Source organism: Haliotis rubra, unplaced genomic scaffold, assembly GCF_003918875.1.
Source record: "Haliotis rubra isolate DU_JTF1 unplaced genomic scaffold, ASM391887v1 Scf1152, whole genome shotgun sequence".
NCBI classification, from domain to species: Eukaryota; Metazoa; Mollusca; class Gastropoda; order Lepetellida; family Haliotidae; genus Haliotis; species Haliotis rubra.
In genome coordinates this window covers 32,835-60,022 of record NW_025765062.1, presented here as the reverse complement: position 1 = coordinate 60,022, position 27,188 = coordinate 32,835, and the positions used below count along the sequence as shown (strand labels likewise).

General features: G+C 44.1%; 1 protein-coding gene across 3 annotated transcripts in view; it reads right to left on the bottom strand.

Annotated features, from left to right (window-relative positions):
• Positions 1-27,188, bottom strand: part of LOC124255293 (protein mono-ADP-ribosyltransferase PARP3-like) — a 67,234-nt gene that overhangs the window by 20,091 nt on the left and 19,955 nt on the right. Inside the window, exons 1-4 of one of the 3 annotated variants that reach the window (XM_046689170.1) lie at positions 25,401-25,592; positions 20,015-20,156; positions 18,603-18,728; positions 2,416-2,592 (exon numbers count right to left, since the gene is read on the bottom strand). In XM_046689170.1, coding sequence (XP_046545126.1) covers positions 2,416-2,592; positions 18,603-18,728; positions 20,015-20,143 — 432 coding nt within the window. In that variant the 5' untranslated portion in view covers positions 20,144-20,156; positions 25,401-25,592. Of the gene's footprint in view, positions 1-2,415; positions 2,593-18,602; positions 18,729-20,014; positions 20,157-22,939; positions 23,192-25,400; positions 25,593-27,188 lie in introns of those variants that run through there. The other 2 variants (XM_046689179.1, XM_046689187.1) reach the window with 2 other exon arrangements.

Sequence of the window (27,188 nt, the reverse complement as noted above, 5' to 3'; positions counted from 1 at the left end):
AGAAGAAAATACATTTACATTATTCTATTCCCGCTGTGCATAATAACGGATATTATATTTACCACATAAATTTCTATCTAGAAATAAGTTCTTAAATAAATGTAACATAATCATGCGGGATAACATGGGATAACTCACCCACATTTGCAGCTACAAAGGGTGTCAGTGAACGATTTGTGTATTCTGTCAAGGGATAAGTTGATTACATGAGGAGATTCGTTTTTTTTGTAGAGTTCTATAAATCCTCCCACAAATCGACACGATAGTATCATGAAATGAATCAAAAGTAACGGAATGAAGGTATGAGGCCGAACCAAAAGCCACACCAGATTGTTTTTGCCTCAAAGTCGGTTCATTAGGCAAATATTTCGGGCCAATGTCATCAGGAATGTCTCGAAACGATATCACGACTGCCATTTTAACAGTTGGTTTTGAAAGCCGTGTTGTCAGACCTTTCAAGAGTTATCTCCCTTACTCTTTGGGGCCTGGTTAACTCTCCACTGGTGATCCGTTAATTAACAAGGGATTAGGTCTTGGGTTGTACAAAGAACATCACCCAACAGTTATCTAGCCTTGTGGACATTTCCAAAATTGTAATTTTTTGTAAATCTCGTAATTTCCAAAATTGTAAATGTCTTGTAAACCTCATCTGTACAAGACATATACAAGATTATAAATGGGGACTTGTTTTCCAGTGTTTTGTCCCAACTGCAAAGTCCGGGACAGTCAGTACATGATGTGTGTGGGTCTGATCAAGATAAAGTCTCTCCGTATTGCTTACAGTATTTTTTATTTCTTGAAGAAGAATCTTTTTATCCCCCTCAAAGCGTTTTGCGGGGGGTATTAAAATGGACTCCGTCCGTGCGTCCGTCAGTGCACATTTGTCTTTTCCGGAGCATAACTCTAGAACCCTTCAATGTTTCTTCACCAAACTTGGCACATAGATAGATCTGGTGGTGAACTGGTGCCTTTTGGTAGTTTGGGATTTCTGAATAAAATATTTTTGGCGTTTCCATAGCATCAAGTTCGACTTTGACTGAAATTGGTGGTTGTGCTCTTTTCCGGAGCAGAACTCTAAAACCGTTCACTATTTCATCACCAAACTTGGCACATAGATAGATCTGGTGGTGTACTGGTGCCTTTTGGTAGTTTTGGAATTCTGAATAAAATATTTTTGGCGTTTCCATGGCAACAAGTTCGACTTTGACTGAAATTGGTGGTTGTGCTCTTTTCCGGAGCAGAACTCTAAAACCATTCAATATTTCTTCACCAAACTTGGCACATAGATAGATCTGGTGGTGTACTGGTGCCTTTTGGTAGTTTTGGAATTCTGAATAAAATATTTTTGGTGTTTCCATGGTAACAAGTTTGACTAAAACTGAAATTAGTGGTAGTGCTCTTTTCCGGAGCAGATTTTTAAAACCGTTCACTATTTCATCACCAAACTTGGCACATAGATAGATCTGGTGGTGTACTGGTGCCTTTTGGTAGTTTTGGAATTCTGAATAAAATATTTTTGGCGTTTTCATGGCAACAAGTTTGACTTTGACTGAAATTGGTGGTAGTGCTCTTTTCCGGAGCAGAACTCTAAAACCGTTCAATATTTCTTCATCAAACTTGGCACATAGATAGATCTGGTGGTGTACTGGTGCCTTTTGGTAGTTTTGGAATTCTGAATAAAATATTTTTGGTGTTTCCATGGCAACAAGTTTGACTTAGACTGAAATTGGTGATAGTGCTCCTTTCTGGAGCAGAAACTTTCAAAACCTTTCAATACTCTCCTTCCACTTTTCTATATACACACCTAAATATTTGACATAATCATAACTCGTAGACATAATCATGAAGAGTATTTTGCCATTGCGGGGGATATTGATGACTTTGTCTTCTTGTTTGCCCATGCTTGTTTCTCTTTCAATTTCAAATTTTTCCCCTTCAATTTATAGTATGTCTGCACTTCTGTGCCACAATGACCAGACAAAGGGGCCACTAAATCAGTCAAGGGACAAGCTGCATTCTTCACAGGAGCTTAATAAGCTGTCCAGAAGGGAGCAGTGGGGAAGTGTATGGGCAAATGGTACAAAGAGGCAGGAACGAACGGCTTTGTTTGCAGTTCGTTACCACTCACCTGTCAAACTTGAGAGAGTACAAGTCGTGAGATAGGATAATTTTAAAAATGTTGTGTTGATCATATAACAGATGCATAGATCAAAGCTCTTGCGGTCAATCCCTGGATTTTCTGGTCCTGGTTTGTAGAAATCCCTCATTAATGAATATTGCTGAATTTGCTTTTCAATAACAAACAAGCATTGTATGTATCATGGTTTCCTGTGAAAGCCACATTAACTGAACCTGAATGCCGGCAACACAGACTGCTTCATGAGGGATACAACATCATCTACATGAATTACTTACAACATCTTCCTCCTCATCATTTGCCATCTCAATGAGAGTGTACTTCTCTGGCTTGGGCTCGAAGCTGTGGCGGTTGGCCCATGTGTTCTTGGTTTTTTCTTTGAACTTTTCCTCAAAATCTGTCACTGCTGCGTCACGGTCCTTGTGTGGATTTAAACAATTTCGATTAGACTCCCCCTTTAAAACAAAACAGGAAAACTCCATCACTTAAATTACTCTCCACTCTTCAACAAAAACAGGGAACACACACAGCATGGAGAATTAATAACATGAGCTTTTAAAAGTGTATTCAATAGTTTCATAGCAATAAATTTTACATTGGTTTTACACTGATGGTGTACCTAACAGATCACAGAACTTTCAAAGGGTGAGCTAGTAGTAGAAGTAATGGGGGTATGAGATCACTTTCAAGAAAGGTCGCTGTAAAGCTTTATTTCATTAATAAAGCTTTGTCAGGCCCTTAGATCTCGCCCCCATCGTGCCTACTACTTTTGAATCCCCAGTTAACTTCCCGACCCCACGTGCCACTTCCTGATCACGTGATAGCTCTATGCCACGTTGACAGGAGGTAACATTGTGCCGTACGGTATGATCAATAATTCCTCTCTAACGAGCCCTCTCCCTGGCCCATCCCTCAAGTAGTATAAGTTCGGCTCGTCGGCTTTGATGTCCACTTTATCTATGTTGTAAGTTTTGACTGACCATATCAGATCGGTGGCTCGCTTACGGCTATCACCCTCGTGTTCCCCCGGCTGGTATAGGTACCTCACTAGGGCCCTATCTGGTATCTGTTTCTCCTTCCCACGCAATGGTGCAGCCGACTCAGCCACTATTGATTTTAGTTTGATAGCGTCAGCTGGTTTCTTGCCGGTTAGACGGTTGATTTCATGGTTGATGGCAGACACCACCTGGGGTAACCGCGCTACCCATTCAGTTGATCGTTTCCCCGGGTTGGTTATCTCTCTCGCATACTGATGTCCGAATAAGCGCTCAGCCAAAGTCCTATTGAATCTCTCAACAATGGCTTGGCTGCGATGGGCTCCGGCCGTGCCACGCCTGACCTTTGTATCGTGTTTGTCCAGCAGGTGTGACACGACACCCATGAACTCCCGCCCGGGGTCAACTTGCAGCTCTGTGGGCCACGTCAGCGGACTGCGTTTGTATATGCGTTCGAATCCGCGGGATACCTGGGCCGAGTCTTTCGCGGTTAAGGGTTCGGCTTCCTTGTAGCGACTGGCCACGTCCACGACGGTTAAGGCATATTTGTACCTCTTATCGTGGGGTTGGAACAGGAGGTCGGCCTGGTGAACGCTATTGGGTATGTTAACACCGAACTTCCTTCTAGGCACGTAGCGTGGTGCCGGTAAATAGATCTGCCACAGGGCTTGTTTTTCAAGCCACACTTTGGCCTCCTCCGAGGGTACTCGCGCCATTTTAGCCAGCTTATGTACGGCACTAGCTCCTTTCCAGTACCCACGGGGGCTGTAGTAAATAGCCTCAAACTTTCTCTGGTTCCGTGACATCGTTGTCACAGGGTATCGTGTTTATATACACTTATGTTCTTGGTTCAATTTTCTCATGCCCGTACGCGTACGTGTTTATCCCATCAATAGCTATCAAACGTTTAGTGTCCATCGGCGACAGGGACGTCTTGTTTATAGTCAGTCCGTATATCCTATGCCCATCACTTCTAAGCGTGTTCATTTTATGCCTGAAGGTCTTGAACAGGGCTTCCTTGAATCTGGCGTGTTTGATGTGTTGTTTCACCACGTACTTCTTAACACCCTTCGCCTTTCGGATCTCACCATTGTCGGCCTTCAGGATGGAGTACATCTTGGGTCTCAAGCCTATGTACTCGGCTATGGGCGTGCCAGCACACTCGTCTTTCATCTTACCTAGGACCTTTTTATTTACCGTGCTGTGTATGGCATGGTCCTTGGGGTAGTCGCTGGTGTCGTACAAATCGAGGCGTTTTTTCATGTCCTCGTACACGTCCTCGGTTCGAATCTCCATCAGCAGGGAATCCGTGTCAGTGTACAGCACTTCACACCCGTCGTCGTACTGTTTTTCAGTTCGTTGTAGTAAAAGTCGCATACATCAGGTGTTTGATAAATCGAGGATGCTCATCCCCACATAAACAGGCCGGTTGAATTTGATGTGGCTTTTCTTCATGTGTAGGGCAACCAGGTCGTCGGTGAATATCTTGCTCCGGTTGAATGCCGGGCTGGCTATCAGTCTCCTGAGCTTGTCTTCCTCATTTGACCAAACCAGCTTCACGGTCACGCGTTTCCGTAGGTTCTCCATCGTCTTACCGAACACCGAGTTGTTCATGAGCTTGTAGAGATTTTTCTCAAAGTCACAGGTGGCCAGCTTTCGCAGGTCCGTGTTCATTCTGATGTAAGGCTCCATCCAGGGGCTCTGGTTGAACACGAGCACCCTGTGTATTTTGGTCAGCCTCATACCCAACGACAGGTACACCTGTAGGTTGCGATAGTGAACGATGTACTTGGTCTTATTCATTAAGTTGGGCATGAGTTTTTCAACGTCTGCCACCCGCCCACCTAACAAGATATGTTGGTACTCAGACATCCAGTCTGGGTTAACCCTCATACGTTCGAGGGCCAGTGGGTAGCTGTTGTGTGATGTGTGTAATGCCTTGGGGTATTCCAAGTCCACCTCGAGGATATAACCTTTGTTCGAATCTGGCGCGATGCTCATAACATCGACCTCGTGCGATGCCCATTCGAACCCCCCTGTGGGTATATACTGGCTCATGGCCCAGCCGTACAGGTTGTTGGCGTCGAGGTAGAGAATATGATTGGTTGGCTTGCTCGGATCGTAGCCCTTCACGTATTGATTATTTGCTTTCGCGTATCGTTTGGTAGCCATGGAAATCCCACCTCGCAAGCCTTTCTCAATGAATAGGTGCATGTTGTAATCGGTGAGCAATTCCAACTTTTTCAACAATGCATCCCACGACAGACCTGGGCTGGTGTAGTACCATGCGGGGTTCAAGTTGATACTGCTTGAAACACGTCCGCCTAAACGTCTCAAACACATCGGCTAGCAGCAGTACATCTGTCCTCAAGTACAGGTCGTGATAGTCACCCAGATTCTTACAGCCCAGTTTATTCCATATGTTAATCACGTGCGAGTAATCGTCTTGGGATATTGTCGAGTCGGTCAGGTTGCTGTAAAATTCTCTGATGGGGGGTAGTCGGGTCTCGGCGAACTTGGCCCAGCCATCCATGTACTCGTAGGGGTACACACCCTTCCTCATCAGCAGGGGTCGAGTCTCGGCGTCGGTATATCGATCGGTGATGGGGAAGGTATCGTTGGCCTTGACCAGACTGTCGAGTGACGACAGGAGGAATTGAACCGAGTCGATGAACCTCAGGCCATTCAAGCTGAAGGAGATGTATCTCTCCATGTTGTTGGGGATGCATGTCAGGTTGCCGTCGACTTTCGCGATGGCCTGCATGATTAAGTGAGAGTCATACCCTCTCAAGTTGTGGAAGACCACGGGGATGTTTATTGTCTTGGGGGTGATTCTAAGCTTGAGGTTACACACGCTGTGAGCGGCGCCTCTATACTTACCGGTGACGTGGCAGTGATCTCTCACCGAATCACCGTTCAGTGGTGAGTCACACACGTGGCAGTGAGTGCTGCAGGCGTGAGCTAGCTAGTCGGTTTGGGTCATACCCATGGGAGCAACTGTATACAGCGCATTCCTGATAGTTTTTTCTTACTCCTGCAAACACTTTAGAATCTTTTCAGCCGCGTCGGGACCCCTATACACTACCGGAGCTTTCGTTTTCCCATCACAACGGACGACCACATATCCAAACCCACAGGCCTCATGCTCCTGTGTCTTTTGTGTGGCTTGGGTACCCCCGGCAGACTCAACGGGTTTGACCAAGGCTTCAAAGTCGGCGTAGATGACATAAGGCACAGACATTTGGTTCTTGTGGTTGTCGAATTTTAGGATATTGTCAGCTTCCTTAGGCATGTCGACTCGTATGGCTGTCTGCCCCACGCCTTGGCAATCCCCCCGGTGCGATTCTAATAAATCAGCTCGTGTGAAGCCGTGTAGGCACCGTTCGCAGAAGTGACTCTTTTCTCGGTGTGCCGATTGGTCGTACAACAGCCTGCTAAAGTGTTTTATCCACGCGTGGTGGTACTTATCACCTCGCTGGATCATGAATATATTGATAACGCGGCGACCCAGTTGGGGTTCCCCCAACGAACTGACCCTGTGCACTATTGTTGTGTTACCTTCGTGTCCAAAGACGTTTATGGCTATATTATTCTGTTTTTCTATTTTAGTGATCTGAGATATGGGGGTTGGTTCATCTGTACCATCCCAGTTGAGCCCATCGTCTTGGGGATAACTAGAAGGCCTGTTCGAATTGGTGTCAGCTGGAAACAAGGCTGACCTGATAGCTAACCTCAGGCAATCGTCTCCTCTATTCTTGACGTTGACCATTGCCTGTTTTTTCTTATAGTAGGGGGGCAAGTCTAGGTATGACCCGCCTCTGAACGGCACGTAGTTAGCTATGTCTAGATAGACATTATCGATTTTATCAACAACCCACCCGGGCCCCATGTGTGTGTAGCGTTCTAGGTATTCTCGTATCTGCTGAAAACTGGTATCGATTGATGCGTCTATAGTCTCTGTATGAGTCACGACTTCTTGTTTACCTCGGAAGTAAGGCTGAACGTACTCAGTGACCCCAGCCCCCTGCTGTTTATCGAGTGACATTTTCACTGTGATTTGAAACTTTATACTTCCCAGATCGTTTAGTTCCTGATTGACTTTATCAGCGATTAGCGGCTTGATATCGGCGATGTCTATGTTCCTATCAACATGCATTTGCCAGCCTCTCAAATAGTTACCTACAGCCCACTCAGTGGGCATGAACTCTAGGTCAATAGCTCTATTCTGCCGTAATAGTTCTACAAGCTGTGGCTTCCTCATACGGGAATAACCAGCTAACCCCAAATCCAAGCCTCTACTTTTAATTGTTTTACAGTGGGGAGCTGAACGTGAACGGGGTCGTTTAATAATGCGACTAACCCGGCTCTCCCCAGGCGGGAATAACCCGTCAACCCTAGCTCTTTTGCTCGGAGTTTTAGTTGTCTTACCGTAGGAGGGGCCTGTAGGCCTAGTAACCTCAACAACTGTGGTTTCCTTATTCTAGAATAACCAATTAAACCTCTCTGCTTGGCGATCTGCTTGAGCTCGCGAGTAGTAGACATAGTTGCGTACACACCTAAGTATATCGATCTGTAATTGGGCCGCCGGCAAGGGAGGTAACTCCTCCAACCTTGATAAAAAAAATAGTGAGGCGCCCATAAAATCCTTAGTAAATATCTAGATAGACCTTATCGATTATACCCTCGACCCATCCGGAACATGTGCAGCATAGTAGGGTGTTTTGTATTACTTGCAACGAGTCGTCAACAAGTATATCTATCTCCCCATGCACATCTACTCGGCCACCATCAAAGTAATTCCAAGTGTGCCCAGCCCACGGTACATCAAACCCTACTTTCACCATGATTGTAAACGAGCACCCCTTATATAGTTCGCTAACAATCACGGGTTTGAGGACACTGATATCTATACTTTCCCCCACATCCATCTGCCAGCTTCTCAGGCAACTTTCCCTGGGCTCAATTTCCACAAACATAGTTATACCTAGGTGTGCCCACAGCCTCTAATTGGGGCCTTACACTGCTATCCTGAGGAGGCGTCTACTTTCTTTTCTGTAGTCTTTTTTCTTCTCATAGATGAGATGATGCCTGACTACGTTTGCTCCGTGAGCTTTGCATAGGCAGTAGTGCCCTTTCACCCCGTTACCACACACAGAACACGTGTAGTTAGGGCTTCCCATGTGGAAACAACAGTACCCCTCAGTCCTGCATCTCCTACCACAGGCCTCTGTCTTCCCCATAAGTACGTATTCGCATCGGTACGGAGCAGGTCTCATCTTTTGGTATACTTATATTCTTAGTATAATTGTTGCAGTCGCTGCTAGACCCAGCACGATAAAGATTAATTCCCGGTCCATTTGCCCCGGGGGATGGTGTGTAGTACTGAGCGAGTGTGGGCTTAGGAGGGAGTGGTTCTAGCTGTTTGCCTGTTAGTAGGTAGTATTCTCTCGCTGCGTCGTCGACATCGTGGAATTTTTTAACGGCATGGTTCTCACGCCTGAGTTGTTCGTTAATGTAATCGATCCTCTGGACACGTTTTTTCGCGTACTCAGATTGCGCTGCTTGTAATTTCTCAACAGCCAGGTCATGCCGCTTCCGTTCAGTCTGTGACTCTCGTAGTTTCGAGAAGAGGAAATTACTCCCTGAAAATGCCAGAGCATTTACTAACGCCCCGCCGACCATCATGGCGATCGTAGCCATCCTATTATATATTAGCACATTTACTTCAAAATATTTTCCGGGTAGGATCCCTTGTTTTACTAGGATGTCCTTGGTGGCCATCGCCATACCCAGGTTCATTATGAGCATACCCATATCCTGCAGGTTGAAATCTAGCTTGATAGTCGGTTGTTTAAGCACCATTTTGGTCAACTGAGCGTACCCTACAGCTAGACTGGCGACCACTGTGGCGTGGTATGCGTCGTTTACGAACGTTTTCCCCTCAGACATTATGTATATGATAAAAAATATATAAATTATAACATGATATGTGGGTTGACCTCTAATTGTGGGGGTTCCTCCCGGGGCTCCCTGGGTGCTTGTTTATTATATAACCATGAGATAGCCACGGCAGCAGTTGCGCCTGCAATCAACAAGAGTGGAGCCGGGCTCCACGTGTTACTTTAATGTTGGTTAGACCACTTTTTTTAACCGGCAACTACTCTCTTAGGGTTCTTCTGCCTGGTGACTGTAGGGGTCACGGGAGGGGTTTCCTCCAGTGGGGTTTCCTCCCTGGGGGTTTGGGGTGGGGTCTCCTCCTGTGCAGTATCCATCTATACTATTATTATTATTTTCCCCCTCCTTAAATTGGCAATGCTTTGCCGTGATAATCGCCGCCGTCACCGGGGCTAAAAACATACCGTATTTGTGGTACAACATGCAGCTGATAGAGCTCAAGGCGTGTTCAATAAAACGGTCTTTCTCGAGGTCCTCCCACAGGTAAAGTCGGTGTTCCTGGGGAATGGGAAGGAAGTACGACGCAATACCAGTGTATATCTGGGTCATAGCCAATCCTATAGTTTTCGTCATCTCGGCCCCGAGTCTAGCCTCGTATCTCGCGTACAGCTTATCGATTTCTTCGGCTGACATTTTGTGAATTTTATCGGGAGTGTAGTCCCCAAAGTAATGTTTGGCTTTGCCACCAACAGCCAATGCCACCAATCTCTCTCGCTTGTCATCGTCCCCTCGCTTATCATCGTCCCCTGGCACCAACAGTTGTTCGAGCAGTTCATCACACTCCATCTTATAATGTAACAAGCAAGTTTTAGTTTTAACAATATAATACCCGATGCAGGTGAAACACAGCGAAATGAAGGTTAAATTGCACACGACGAACACTTCAAAAAAAGTCATAGCTTAGCTTTGCTTAGCATTTGCTTAGATTTGCTTAGCATTTGCTTAGCATTTACTTAGCATTGCTTAGCATTTGCTTAGCAAAGCTAAGCTAAAACACCCTATACGGCACGGGTTGGTCGGTCTTGAGCACGAGCTTAGCATGTTTAGTTTCAGCGAGCTGTTTCTTCACCCGTTCCTGTTCTAATTTGCTCATCACATCGTTCTCTCTCAAACACTCCTCGAACGAATCCCTGTCCTTGCTGTGAAATAAGGCCACCCATCGCGTCTGCTCCCTGAGGTCTTTAAACACCGAGTTGAACTTCTGCATTAGCACCCAGACGCTGTGCTTTGCGTGCCGGCCGGAGAAGGCCAGGTACGATAGCATGTCTCTCTTTTTTGTTATCTCACGATTAGCGCTGCAGTCGTCCAGTATGAACAGCGTCGACTCCCCTTTAAATTTGTTGTGATAAGCTTTCAACCAGTCCTGCAGACGTGTCCCCGGGTCGACTCTGTGTACGTCCGGGTCCGTCATCACCCAAGGTCTTTCGGTGTACGTTCTATTCATGTGTAGAGTAGGGCACATGATAACGATATTGTCGAACACATCCCGGTAGTACCCCTCCAACATATCCAACACGAAAACGGTCTTCCCACAGCCCGTCTGCCCGCACACTATGGCGCAGTGTGGGTCGCGGGGCAAATCAATAGATGGCTTGCACGAATCTCCCATTGTCTATATTAAGTTGCGCGTCCATAATCACGTACAGATATAATTTCAACTTGCCCGCGGGTTGAGCCTTCTTGGTAATCTGGATTGTTATCCCCTCGCTGCCGTTAATGAGATGCGATGCGCGATCCACGGATGACGATAAACTGCACGGGGGTCGCTACCATGCAGTTTATCGTCATCCGTGGATCGCATGTCCAACCACAGCGCGTACTTGGTGGTCAGGTATTCGCCGATCTGCACGGAGGATAGGTCCAGGTCTTTGGTTATGTGGTGTTGTTTGGCCAGTAGCTTTTTTATCTCATCCCACTGCTGGTATGCCCTCATACCATGACTGAACAGCTGGTTGGGCACGCCCTCGATGGTCACTTCCACCTTTTCAATCTCGGGGTTGAAAAACTTCTCGCTCTCCCTTCGGAACGGCTCGTAATCCTCCACAGGGACGACCAGGATGCCTTTCATCGATCGCGCCGGCACGTTCAGGTTGATATTCCACACGGTGTCGCTCTTATCCCGCACGACCGATCTATGCCTCAGTATGCGATCGTACAGGATGGCCACCTTCCCCGAGTACTGGCTTCAAACCTGCCTGGCCAGCTCCGGGCTAGTGACCATGTCGAACTCCAGAGAGATGTTGTCTATGGTGTAACTGGCCTCATCACCGTTCAGCGTACGCACGACTTTGCTGTAGTCGTTAAACGTTAGCTCGTATTCAAGCCTATCACCCAGCGCGGCCTGGTAAAACGGCGCGTGCCCCGTGAGCAACTCGAAGTCGAGCGGCACGCAGAACCTGTTCCCGTACGCTTGGGCGATGGCCTTTTCACCGTCCGAGATCTTGTCTAGCTGGTCTGCCGTGAAGCCATACCCCATGCGCAAACCGGGGTGATTTGCTGATGCCCTGGTACACGTCATTAACGCGTTCTCCCTCACTTTTCCAGAGGTCCCCGTAGCAGTGAAACACGTCGCTGTCGTCGATGCTCAGCACCTCGTTACCGCTGATCTTGATGGTGGTTTTCTTGATGATGGCTCGGCCTACGTTCCGCACTAGCTCGCGTTTGTCGTTGTCGGAGGTCAGCGTGAGGTTGAACGCCAGTCGAACCGTGCCTGGTACGATAAGGTCATGCTCGCCCAGGTTTGGGAATCTAACCAGCAGCGTTTGATTCTGGTCTATCTTGCTGGGATTGTTGGTGATGGTCACCGACTGGCGCACGGCTCTGACGCCTAGAGGCTCTCTTGATCTTCGAAAAGGATCCTACCATACATTGTTATATAAATGAAATATATAAGTTTTAATACTAAATAATGGCTGAAGGCGGTCATGAGGACATCCCGATGGATGATATGTGGGATGATAGTGCCCAGGCGTTCGGGGAGGATGACACCACATTCACGAACAACCCCTTAAGTGCTGAACTTGTACAGCCGGCCGTCGACGATTATTATGGCGCAGTTGAAAAGAGAGACAACATGAAGCCGTTGGTACGAGACTATGCCAAGTTCACCATTGATAAGAAGGGCACGCTGCGATTGAAGGCTCACCCGGGGGTCAATATCATGAAAAAAGATGAGAAGCCGTATGCTTTGTCAACACTCACCAGTCGCCCTGGTGGGAGTCAACTGATCCGTGATGAACTTGGCTTCATAGATTACGGTGGCGCACGGCCTAAGCTTCCCCCGAAGGTCGTCCAAGATCTGCAAGCAGCCAGGGCCGAACTCAGTAATACCGGGGACATACCCCAACGTGCTAAAGAAACGTCGGACAGCGTCGAAAAACTGTTGGCCACGTACCATGCCCACCCCTTGCCGGCCTCGAATTTACCCTGAGGGAACTGCGAGGCCTAGACGAAGCCTTGAAACATGTACGAGGAGAACTCGTGAACAACATGGGGAAACTGAACGAAGTCGACGAGCACATCGCTCGCGTGAAAATAAAACTTGCCGAATCGGACGGTGATATGAAACGTCGTATCGAGGAGAGAATAAAAAACTTGGAAGACGAGAGACGGACTCGGTTGGAATCCGCTTCCTCGAACCGGGAAGCCCTCCGATCACAAATCAGTCGTGTATGGGAAACCATCGATCGAGTCCTAAATGAGGACACCACGCTAGCTGACAGGATCCGAATCCTCTTCCGAGAGCAAGGCATCACCATCGCCAGCATTCTGACTGCATTGGGCTTCATCATATCAACCCTGGTGGTGTCATTGAGTGGGGGTACCCCCACACCCCCAAGTGGTGGCGTCAAAGACTGGATAAAAAAACACCTGAAATCCCTCGGGGAGGCCCTGGCTAAACTGGCTGGTAAGGCCGCCGAAGCCCTACCCGGCACCCTGGGTAGCATCGTCTCGTGGCTCCTGAGCGCTCTGGCTTAAACTGCCACGTGGCTCGGCCAAAACCCTATGGGCAATCATCGTCGCCGTTGCGGGTTTGGTGTACGTAGCGGCTAAGGAATTTTTAACCAAATAAGTCCCAAACCGACCGCGACCCCACCAACCACCAGGGCTGTTTTACGATCGATGTGCTGCTGATTGGATTGTGCGGGCTGTGGGTGTGTGTGTTGAACCCTAGGCTCTGGGGGTGGCGCCACTATACCCGTTTCACCGGTCGTGGGTGGCGGGACGTGGGAGACGTTGACATCGGGGTTGACGCCCAACTTTTGGTCCGCCGTGGCTATGACTATTTCGTTGTTGTAGCCCACCACTTTTTTTACTCTCAGTTGCATATCGCTCGGAGCTATGTACAGTCCCACGTCGACTTTCGACCTGGCGTATTCCAACACGTCTTGGTAGCGTTTGATGGCACTCGGGAGATCAACTGGAGCATTGATAGCATCCTCAACGTTAACAACGAACTGTTTCTGAGCGTCGTAAGCAGTCCCCTTACCGAGGATATTGGAACGCGTTTGCGTCTGCGCACCCAACAGCGTCCACACGTACGTTCGAATCGAGTCGTTCAACCTGATTACACCGGCACGAGTAAACCCTCTCGACATGTCCAACATGAACTTTTTCCAGTCATCCGCTTCTCCCTGCTCGAACCTCCAGACTCGGTAATCCTTGCTGTTGTCGAAAGCCATGTAACGGCCATCCCACTCATTTGTTGTTAGGTGATGATACGACTTGTACCCCCATTCTTTCATCTTCTCGCTGGCATCCACGAGGGGCATGTTGTGAACGATGGGGATACCCAACCCGTGGTTCGGTCCCGGCAAACGCCAATCGGTCTTCAGGTTTAGTTCGAATTCGTTGCAAATACGTTCGTAGGCCCGTCTATCATACTGGTTGTTTACTGCGTCCCACACCTTGTCCTGTGGGAGTGGAGCGCTGATCTCATTGAGGATACGTCTGATCTGGTAGTACATGTGGAACGTGAACACAGACTGACTCAGTGGTCCACGCAGAGTGTCGGTCAATGTCACACCACACCCCGTTGTAGCGCATCACACGGCGAAGTTGAGTTGATTCTGCCAGAACTGCATCGGGTTGTTGAACCAAGCGTGGACTGCCTTGACGTTAGTCACCGAAAGCTTATACCGGTTGAACACATCTATAAACTGGGCGTCGAAATACAGCCCATCAGCGACCACGATCTTGTGTGGGAAATCTGTGTCCAGTTTAGGGTAAAACACTCCAGGGGAGTAAAACACTCCTTGGGAGTACATTTTAAAACTATTATATAATGGGTATATATACTCTAACATGTACGTAACACTTCCAGGAATAACGAGCGGCGAGGCCGTTCATCTGATGCACGCGATTGATAACACGTCGGGTCAACTCGAAGTCGCACTCTGCGATATCACCTACCTACCGCGATGGAATAACATCAACGCCAGCAACAACAAGCTGTTCGTCAGTGGAGCTCGCAGCCAGATAACCGACGGCTACTACAGCGTGTGCTCTCTAAGCGGTGAGGTCTTCAAGCCCCTGGGAGCCGAACTCAAGATGAACGACTCAAACGGCACAGTGGTGTTAATCAACAACGGAAGAAACTCCTTGAGGCTCGGTCGACCATTGGCGAGGACACTCGGCATGTCGCCTGACGAGATAAAACCAACAACTACCGTCACAGGCACGAAGTTACCCGACCTAGTACCGTACCGAGAGCTGTGCATTCATCTCGGCCAGGTGAGCACAACGGACAACATTCAAGGTGGGCACTACTGAGAGCCGTACCGGTGAAAACGGGGAAATACAACGACGGTAGAACCGAGTCATTTTCACCGCGGCAATATAAGAGGTTAACCCGGGGCAACATCCCTGAGCTGATAATATCGGTGTTAGATATAAATCATAATCCCGTGAATATAGGATACCTCAGCATAACGCTGCACATAAAATGACCAGCGCACAAGGCCCCGGGATGAGGTTGAAAAAATGCATCAATGCGGGGATCTCCGACCTCGGGGACACACGCGGTTTCGACGACCCCGGAGTAGATGGTAAATTGTACGCCTTGCAACTGAAAAACAATATTTACAAACGCGTTGAAGTCCCCTCCGGTGGAGCCCTAGGTGATATAGTAGATACCTCAAGAGCGGTCATCAACACTTGGTACGCTCTAGTCAACACCGGTGATGATAAATGGATAGTATACCCATCGTTCGGGGGCAAACTGTTCGACTTAGAAGATGTTGAGAGCACTACCGTCGCCCGAAACAAGCCATATACGCTCGTCTTCACCGACGGTGACAAGTTGGTGTTGTTACCAGCTAAAGGCGACTGGTTTCTCAATATTAGGCTCGGCTCCCCCTACGTGTTCACGGATAACAAAGACAACTACCTAAACAAAGTCGTGAACAACGGAACCCTGCTCGTGGCTTACGTCCCGGCTCAGAGGCGTAGTGTAGTCATCAGCCCAGTCGCCAGTATGGCAGCCCACATGCTATCGAGTAAACCGGGAGTGCAAGACGTGACATTGCAGTTGGTGTCTGAATTCGCTGGCGTGGTCAACGTCCTGGCGAGCCTACCGGAGAACGCCACTCTGATGATCAAAGTCTACCTAGGGGAACCATCGCAGGATGAAGTCGAAATCGTGAAGGGGGTCAAACTCGGTTGGGAGAAACGGCGCCAGTATCAGGTTTGCACTGTTTACGTGCAGGTGGGTGTCGATTCCAACACCAGTCTGCAGGGGGTCATCATGGCCGTGGAAGACACGATATCACTAACCAAGATCTTTCTACCCGACAACATACACTTCATGGGGGGTGAAGTGCACCCCTGAACTATTATCAGAAAAACAATTGGAAACTATATCGTAATAGTATTATAGCAATGGCCAATCGGCATCGGCCCAACGCTACGCTCACGACCTAGGAGACACGGAGGGGTTCGATCTGCCCGGCGAGGAAGACGCCTGTATGCCCTACGCTTGAAAGGTAACGTGTATAGGCGGGCAGCAATAGTCGATCGCCCCAACGTCACACTTAACGATCTAGGAGACATGGAGGGGTTCGATCTGCCCGGCAAGGAAGACGCCTCGTACGTCCTGCTATTAAGAGACGGCGTCTACATACGGCAGCCTCTGGCATCCTTTAAAGAACCCAAATGGCTGATCAACATAATCCTCACCTCACCTTACATCTCTTTAAACGAACATGCCCGTGTCACCAAAATTAAGAACACCGGCTTCACCCTCACGTCTTTCATACTGAGTTATGGAGAGGTGCTAGCTTGCCCAATACACCACCGCCCGGGCAACCTGTTAATGTCATCCGTGGAGTCAGAGTTGAGGTCCGATACCGTATTAGTTCTGGCACCAGGCTCCACACTCATCATAGAAGTCATGCTTAGGGGTGTTATTAAGGATTTAGGCCTGCGCCTTTTACCTGGGGTGACAGTACATTGGGATGGCTCATTAGCCCCCATACATTGCCGTATCGTCATACAATTGGGGGAATACCCACGGAGATTACTGTGGTTAGTATAGACCAAAAGTTACCTATTAGCGTTTCCCGTATCTTCGTACACCCGGATCTAAACCTTATAAGCCTCAAGTACGTTGAACGACTATTAACAAAAGCCCAATTAGAAAATATCTGGTAAGATATATTATATGCACACAGGATGGGGCTATACCCAGTCGTAGAGGAAGTAGCGCAGACCCTGGAAACCGTAGACGGGTTCCGCTTGAGACAGTTATGTGATGTAAAACGCCAACTAGAACAAGACCGTGACACTCGGAAAGCACTATATAAGAAGTACCATAGAGCTTTCAATGCCGTGGACTGGACTGATACTGCCCTTATGGCAACCAGCATGGGACTAGGGGCGGCAGGTGTTGGGTTGTTAGCTACCATCATGGCTGCACCTATAGTGCTAGGCATTGAAATAACAGCTGGGGTGGCAGGGGTGTTAGGGTTGGTGCTTAAGTTTGCATCACGCAAATTGCACCGTAAGGCATTGAAACACGATGAAATCAGGGTTCTGGCCGAAGCAAAGCTGAACACGGTAAGTGAGCGTATTTCCACGGCACTCACTGACAGTAAGATCTCAGAGGAGGAGTTTCGTTCAATCCTCTCTGAATCCTCTCTGAATTCACAAAATATAACAAAATGAAACAAGAGATTCGATCCAAGTCTTGTAAGTCTGCTATCAGCGAGGACGAGAAAAAAAAGTACATAGAACAGGGAGTACGAAAAGCCCAGCAAGCCTTTATTACGAACACCAAAGAGATCATAGGCGATTCACATTAAACTGTTATATCGAGGTCAACGCGGCATAGAGCTATCACGTGATCAGGAAGTGGCCCTTTGGGTCGGGAAGTTAACTGGGGATTCAAAAGTAGTAGGCACGATAGGGGCGAGATCTAAGGGCCTGACAAAGCTTTATTAATGAAATAAAGCTTTACAGCGACCTTTCTTGAAAGTGATCTCATACCCCCATTACTTCTACTACTTGAGCTTCATGTCAAAAGCAAAAGTAGTCGTTCAATTCCCTGCAAGCCATTGATGTGTGACAACGACCATTCCAATCATCATTTTGCTGAAACCATTTTTTGCTTAGTGGGTTCAAGGATTTTTTTTTGAAAATATGAGTTTGGAACGAAATATAAAATAAACATTTCCATTCTTGTCTTTCTTCAAAAGGGTATCTTGATACTTTGACCAAGTGGTTGAAGTTAAACTTCACCAAATATAATATTGTAACAAATCAACTTTTAAACATTTCTTTTATACATGCATGATATCATCACTATTTGATAGAAGGTTTTACCTTGACTCACAAACACTGGATAGTGATTCATCAAGACATGCTCATGATATGGTGGGAATTGTACAATCAACTACTGTGTATGGATGTAGGGAGGGTTTTGTCCCTTTGTATTCAAGAACCTTAGTGTTTAGGAGAATAGTAACAATCCAAACAAGCCAAAATATGTAAGCAAGGCTCACTAATACCCCTGACTGAAACTCCCAACTGATGAACAGTTAGTAATGATTATTCATGACAAAAATAGAAGATTTATGTCAAACTCCAATAAACAAAAGGCCATTTCCTAAATCTGAAACAAATCCACTAAATGATTATAAAGTTACTGGTTGAACAAATTTGATGTGACACTTTTTCCCGTGTTCAGCAGATGTAATTTGTGATAAGTCTTGATAAATTAAAAACATCACAACATTTCTTTGCACTGTACCTCTCCTTTGCACAAACGAATATGTTTTCCAAAAATGAAAACATTTTGAACAATATTTTTCAAATTCTTAAATATCATGGTCAAAATTTGCATGGCACCTCTCCTTTAGACTTAGAAGGTGGTCACCAAATTTGATTTTCCTATTCTAATTAAGTCCTTGGAATACACTTGATGAAAAGAAATCTCATCTAGTGCTAAAAGTTTCATAAACCCAAATCAGTCACTCCGAGAAGTTGCAAGTAACAAGACACCATCGTGCTACACCTACCACCCTGTCCCATCTGGTCCAGGTGTAGTACTTCCCACCGCGGGTCAGCACCTGTATCACGTAGTACTTGTTGTTGTTCTTCTGGATGTTAGTCTGGTTCAGCATGCAGTCGTAGTCTTCCACCACCTGTACACAACATCAGCATGCAGCAACTACATCAACAATCTAGGAAACACACAGATTCCAAACAGATTGCCTTTGGGGAAAAAAAAAATCATGATTTTTGCTGAAAGCTGGTATTCATGTGTAGGGTAAAGCACAACTCCGAGGTTATGCTTGGCAAAGTAAGAGCCGAGGCAGTAGGGTGGGGAGAAGTCTTACTTCTCTCCACCCGATGGTCGAGGGCTTACTTTCCCTATTGGTGAGCCATTGCCACTCCCCATAACCTTAGGGTATTACAATTTTTATCCAACATCAAACTTATGAAGTGGCACTGAACACAATCTTCACAATGCAAATTCTGAATGGAAATGAAGATATTAGTTTCATACTGCTTAATGGAGTATCTGAACTGGTTCATCCTTCGCAGTCAAGGATACCTTGTAATGTTAGTGTAACAATGTAACAGATTGTTAAATAGCGATGGATTCCTTTTCACAAGCACCTGGTGTCATCACTATTTGAGAGTGATTCACAAACACATGCACATGATACAGTTGGAATTGTACAATGCTCCCTGTTGTTGGCAGAGATATCTTATATATAGAAAGGATTTTGTCAAATAGGGACCGTTCATGATTTATGGCTAGGGGGGTGATGATGATTTTATGGAGATGCCTGTACAATGTGAATGAACCCACCCCCACCCTAAAATTTATGTATAAAATAAGAGAAACCCCCCTCCCCTTCCCATAATTTCTAGGCATAATTTTAAACATATATACTTATGTACAAAATCCCTCGACATCTCTCCCCTTCCCCTCCCCAAACAAAATTGGCAACCCTCCAAATCTTACAAGACAGGTGTAACACTAAATGGGCAATGGGTTTTTAGAACAAAGTAGAGATTTAATGCACAGGATAAATGACGCTGCAAGGCTCTGAAATAGATCATATTGTTTAATCTCGCACTTAGTGATTATAGCGTTTGCTCATCACAACCCGGGACTCCCCAAGTGGGTACAATGTGTGAAGCCCATTTCTGTTGTCCCTGCCATGATGTTGCTGGAATATTGCTAAAAGAGGTGTAAAACCTCACTCACTTACTCACTCACTACCAATATTCCACCTTTACAATGGAGGTCTGTACGTAATCAAATCTGGTCCAGACATCCCAGTGACATCATGATAATGGATACTGGGATACAGTGACATGCACAAACAACTTAAATCAGCCAGTCTGACCATCCGATTCTGTTATACGCTTTTTAACCCTGATCTTCCTTGGGGAAATCCACAACTAGTCAGCTTACCTCATAGGAGGCACTCTCTTTAATGTAGGAGTCAGGTTTGGGAGATTTCTTCTTGCCCCCATCCACAGCCTTCAGCTTCTCGATGAATTCCATCCAAGTGTCTGCCTCTTCCTCCCCATTGGTGGCCATAATTTACTTTTATCTGTAAACAAAAGAGGTGCTGTGATAAACATTGTTAAAGCAGAATCTGGAATTCTCAACATAATTGTATTGTGTGAGGGTAGCATTATATAAAATAGCATTGTGATAAATATCTGATACACTACTATCCTCACACAATGGTATGTTATACACTACTATCTTCATAAAACACTATGCTATAAAATACTATCCTCACACAATACATATTGTATAACAAAGCATTGTGTGAGGGTAATATTGTATAACATTATTTTGTGGGGATGGTATTGTTGAAGATAGCATTGACTGCAGATATCATGAGATAGCATTGTGTGAGGATCATACTGTACAAGATAGCATCGTATAAGAACTGTATTTGGTGAGGGTAGTGTTGTGTAAGGCTAATGTACGGTAGTGAGATGTGGATGGGTGCAGATTCGGGCTTGTTAGTGGTGGGTTTTGGTGATGGGTTGAGGGTGGATTTTATGACTCGGTCAACAAGTTTAGTGGGGTAATTGTTAATTTGGGTGAAAACGTGGCGAAGGTGTTGGAGCTCGGGTCCAGGTGAGGCAGAGGACAGAATGATAGTGTCAACGCGTGGATTACGCGTCGACTGAGGAATTAGCTCATGTTTAAGATGAGGTGTACATTCAATACGTTGACAAAGATGAAGGCATAGTTGAGTTCAAACTTCTTTAGTTACATGTCAAACAAATATACATGACATATATGAGGTGAGCGGAGTACCTGCTCAACCCCAGGGCTTTTTTTTTCTTACGAGCGGCATTATCCTGCTCGTCCCAACATACAGTCCAAATACCGGACTCGTTATCCCTCGCCATCTAGATGTGAGCATACTAAGTATATATACAGTTTTTGACAACAATGGACAGGCGATGACTCATCAATGGACAGACAATAGCACTCCTTGACCAGTTGATGTGATGGCAGACACGGCCAAGGGGGATTACCGATGACGGTTAAAAATGTCATACAGTAATTAATGGTCTGACAAGTCAATGTACAATGCGGTAGTGATAAGGATGTACAGTAGTGATTAAGATTACAGGTTAGCGTCATATATATATTACAATAAAGTCTCACATGTCTTGACAACATAGTTTTGGACTTTTTAAATATTTGGACGATGGCTGTCCTGAATTAGTCACTATAAGAATAGCACGGCGGGTAAGGGTAGAGATTATGCCGGTTTTAGTTCTGAGAGAATGGTTAGAATCAAAGTGAATGTATTGGTCAATGTGTGTGGGTTTATGGTAAACAGAGGTTTGAATAGTGTTGTCAGCAGTGCAGGTGACCAGAACGTCAAGGAAAGGAAGTTGTGAGTTGTTTTCAGTTTCGATAGTAAACTGAATTCAGAGATGCTGTTGGTTAAGGTGTTGGAGAAGGACAGTGGGATCGTAATTTTGGGAAAGGATGACAAAGGTGTCATCAACCTTCCTGAACCAGCAGGTTGGTTTGTTTGGTGACGTGCGGAGTGCTTGTTGCTGGGAAGAGGTCATATAGATTTCAGAAAGAGAGAGTGGTGAGCCCATGGGTAGGCCATGGATCTGCTCAAAGATGTCATCACCCCAGGTAAAGTAGGTGGAAGTGATGGAGTCAGATATGAGATGGATGATAGTCAGTGGAAAACTTTGTGTCAAGAGGAGTTTCAAGGTTATCAAATTTGTAGAGTGCGTGAGTGAGTGAGTTAAAGTTTATTGTCACAGCGGCAGTATTTCAGCCATATCGTGACTTAAGATAGTTATAAATTCATGACAAATGCGCAAAGTTTAAAAACCTGTTGACAAAGGACAGTAAAACCAACTAGTATATCACAGTAATAGGAAATGAAACTAGCGTATATCTCTAAAATAGGATTTCAAATTAGGACAATACAATATAAAATAAAATAAGGCTGAGGATCGCCAACAACTGAAGGTAGATCACCATAGTGAGGGACCATGGGGACTTACAGTACTTTGGCTACCTGCATGGAACTAAGCTGGATTTATACCATCCCTTCAGCAGTTGGCGATTGTACTGATATTTAGCCATAATAAAACAACAAATATTCTACGATTAAAAAGGTATGTAGAACTAAATTGACTTGGGAAGTTTTGGGACTTACGTATCCTCTCAGGAGGACAATAATTTTACAGTACTTAAACCCCCTTAGAGACAGCCACTAACTATCTTAGTTGGTAATTTATTCTACCGATTATAAAATATCATTTATCTATTCACACAACATATAAATCAAAATTTATCAATCAATTCTAATTCTTTTAAAAACTTAATGATTAAATGATAGTTAATTTTACTAAAAAGATCCTTCACAGTTTTAACATTGAAATATTTATCCCTTCTGATTGAAAAATCAATGCAGGACATGCTTGACCGTGATTCTCTCATCACAAGGAATGTAAAATGGAGGATCCTCACCTTTTAGCAAATATTCGTGGGTGTATCTGGAGTGGCCAATGTGACATCGTCGCATGATGACCTCTAAATCTGGACTGACAACCCAAGTAAGTGTAACCGATAGTTGGTTTAATTTCATGTAACTTATTTATGCCTACTTGGGTGTTCCACTTCTGCATTAGATCACGAATGTATAATCGAATGGTTGCCTTGTAATCGGAGTATGGAATAACGCGGCTGGGTAACCAACAAAAGACAATGTCGCATTGGCCAGTAGCAAGATCATTATACAATTCAATAATTTCAATTAAAAGTGGATGTTTACAAGAGTTGGTTCAGATCTCCCAACATTGGACATAATGACCACTAATCAACAGAACCTACCTTACTCGGCGGAATTGGTGCTCAAAATGAGCGGCATCCTGTTATCAGTGCGCATGTCAGACAAGCCCACAAGATTCCAGAAGGCTGATGCAATCATTGCCTGCTACCCAGGTGCCTCATTGATTTTCAGCAATCTAGCGTGACAAGATTTATGTCGCCTTGACCTGTACTTCCTAGACAACTTCGATCAAATAATATTGGGGACAACAAACAATGGTTGACACCATGTTTTTTACAATCGGTAGGGCATTATTTGACCAGGATGTAATTTCAATGAAATTTGTAGAGAAACTCTGTCAATGAAGTCTGTTTATCCTTTGCCTTATCCAGTTAAGGACAAAGGTGGAAATGAAGATCTTTTGAAGGTTTGAGATTATCTCTTACAAATGTATACATATTTTCATATTGATGACCCTATGTGTTGTCAAGAATTTGATAATAGTATATATATGTAGTAATATGGGGCTTGAAATTTAGTTTTTAACCCCTCAACTGCTTTAGGAAATTACAACACTGTATAAATAACCCAGAAGCTAAATGAGGTAGAAACAGTGGAAACTTATGAATTAACAATGCTTGAAAAAAATTAAATGGGAAATTAAACACAACACTCAGCTGAGATATAAAGAAAAACACAAAAATTTATCAAGGAATTATTTACTCTGAAAACTGATATGAATGAGTGAGATGGAAAATGACTTTTCAGATGCAGTGATGGTTTACTAAGCAATTTCAAGGAAACCTTTCATGAGCTAGAAATACTAATTACAGAATTTCAAAAGGGTATCAGAGAAAACTTCAGAAGTTCAGGCATGTTATCAAGTCATTCAGAAAATAAACTTTATCATGGAGAAATAACAAGATGAGATACACAGAAAACTGATGTGACACAGAATGCAATAGTAGAATGGGGAAAAAAATATCCAAGTATTTCTCACATCAAAAAGAAATTCAATTAGCTGTTGTTCAACACAAAAGTGAAAGGAAAGGAAGTTGTGAGTTGTTTTCAGTTTCGATAGTAAACTGAATTCAGGGATGCTGTTGGTTAAGGTGTTGGAGAAGGACAGTGGGATCGTAATTTTGGTAAAGGATGACAAAGGTGTCATCAACCTTCCTGAACCAGTAGGTTGGTTTGTTTGGTGACGTGCGGAGTGCTTGTTGCTGGGAAGAGGTCATATAGATTTCAGAAAGAGAGAGTGGGGAGCCCATGGGTAGGCCATGGATCTGCTCAAAGATGTCATCACCCCAGGTAAAGTAGGTGGAAGTGATGGAGTCAGATATAAGATGGATGACAGTCAGTGGAAAAGTTGGTGTCAAGAGGAGTTTCAAGGTTATCAAATTTGTAGAGTGCGTGAGTGAGTGAGTTAAAGTTTATTGTCACAGCGGCAGTATTTCAGCCATATCGTGACTTAAGATAGTTATGAATTCATGACAAATGCTCAAAGTTTAAAAACCTGTTGACAAAGGACAGTAAAACCAACTAGTATATCACAGTAATAGGAAATAAAACTAACGTATATCTCTAAAATAGGATTTCAAATTAGGACAGTACAATATAAAATAAAATAAGGCTGAGGATCGCCAACAACTGAAGGTAGATCACCATAGTGAGGGACCATGGGGACTTACAGTACTTTGGCTACCTGCATGGAACTAAGCTGGATTTATACCATCCCTTCAGCAGTTGGCGATTGTACTGATATTTAGCCATAATAAAACAACAAATATTCTACGATTAAAAAGGTATGTAGAACTAAATTGACTTGGGAAGTTTTGGGACTTACGTATCCTCTCAGGAGGATAATAATTTTACAGTACTTAAACCCCCTTAGAGACAGCCACTAACTATCTTAGTTGGTAATTTATTCTACCGATTATAAAATATCATTTATCTATTCACAAAACATATAAATCAAAATTTATCAATCAATTCTAATTCTTTTAAAAACTTAATGATTAAATGATAGTTAATTTTACTAAAAAGATCCTTCACAGTTTTAACATTGAAATATTTATCCCTTCTGATTGAAAAATCAATGCAGGACATGCTTGACCGTGATTCTCTCATCACAAGGAATGTAAAATGGAGGATCCTCACCTTTTAGCAAATATTCGTGGGTGTATCTGGAGTGGCCAATGTGACATCGTCGCATGATGACCTCTAAATCTGGACTGACAACCCAAGTAAGTGTAACCGATAGTTGGTTTTATTTCATGTAACTTATTTATGCCTTCTTGGGTGTTCCACTTCTGCATTAGATCACGAATGTATAATCGAATGGTTGCCTTGTAATCGGAGTATGGAATAATGCGGCTGGGTAACCAACAAAAGACAATGTCGCATTGGCCAGTAGCAAGATCATTATACAATTCAATAATTTCAATTAAAAGTGGATGTTTACAAGAGTTGGTTCAGATCTCCCAATATTCGACATAATGACCACTAATCAACAGAACCTACCTTACTCGGCGGAATTGGTGCTCAAAATGAGCGGCATCCTGTTATCAGTGCGCATGTCAGACAAGCCCACAAGATTCCAGAAGGCTGATGCAATCATTGCCTGCTACCCAGGTGCCTCATTGATTTTCAGCAATCTAGCGTGACAAGATTTATGTCGCCTTGACCTGTACTTCCTAGACAACTTCGATCAAATAATATTGGGTACAACAAACAATGGTCGACACCATGTTTTTTACAATCGGTAGGGCATTATTTGACCAGGATGTAATTTCGATGAAATTTGTAGAGAAACTCTTGTCAATGAAGTCTATTTATCCTTTGCCTTATCCAGTTAAGGACAAAGGTGGAAATGGAAATCTATTGAAGGTTTGAGATTATCTTTTACAAATGTATACATATTTTCATATTGATGACCCTATGTGTTGTCAAGAATTTGATAATAGTATATTATGTAGTAACATGGGGCTTGAAATTTAGTTTTTAACCCCTCAACTGATTTAGGAAATTACAACACTGTATAAATAACCCAAGAGCTAAATGAGGGAGAAACAGTGGAAACTTATGAATTAACAATGCTTGAAAAAATTAAAAAGAGAAATTAAACACAACACTCAGCTGAGATATAAAGAAAAACACAAAAAATTTATCAAGGAATTATTTGCTCTGAAAACTGATATGAATGAGTGAGATGGAAAATGACTTTTCAGATACAGTGATGGTTTACTAAGCAATTTCAAGGAAACCTTTCATGAGCTAGAAATACTAATTACAGAATTTCAAAAGGGTATCAGAGAAAACTTCAGAAGTTCAGGCATGTTATCAAGTCTTTCAGAAAATAAACTTTATCATGGAGAAATAACAAGATGAGATACACAGAAAACTGATGTGACACAGAATGCAATAGTAGAATGGGGAAAAAAATATCCAAGTATTTCTCACATCAAAAAGAAATTCAAATAGCTGTTGTTCAACACAAAAGTGGGGAAAACCGGATGAAAACTGGTATCAAATGAATAAAGAATTTCTATGAAATATTATATTTCACCTCTTTTCTCTATATTGTGGATAAGACAGAAATGAAGAATAGCTAACACTACTGAAATAACAAACTAAACCATTTATATTTCAAAAAATGAATTGAAAAGCAAAATACTTTCCAAAAAGTAGCTGGTGCTGTTTAAGCTAAGAAAAATAACAGACCATTGATGTTTCCTAAAGAAAAAGGTTTTTGTAAGATACTGATTTACAGAAATAAGGATTACAGATACATGTATATCAAACGTACAGAAAAAAACAATATCAACCCAATGCCATTAACAATCAATAGAGATGTCATTACATGTATTCCTAAATGCATCTTTTTGCCCTGAAATTTTTTAACAAGACTGATTTTTGATGTCCTTTTTCAATTACATCAATTTATTGAAGGTATTTACTAATGTCTGCATGACTCAGAAGAACCCTAAAAGGGTAGTTTGAAATTATTGCATTAGTTTATAACATGTCCAGATTATTAAGCTAACATTGACATATGTCAATGTGTACCAACTTTGATAAAGCTAGCATGTATAGTTTAGGAGATCTGCTCCGGACAAGATGACTGTATAGCCACAGCCTAAGTCACGCTTCCATGAAAAATGAAATTTTCAATTTACAATTTCATGTAATGTTACTCTTTACTCCCAAGTATGTAATGTTACTCTTTACTCCCAAGTATGTAATGTTACTCTTTACTCCCAAGTAGTTGCATTGAACACATGAACAAGACCTCTCATATATATTAGGAAT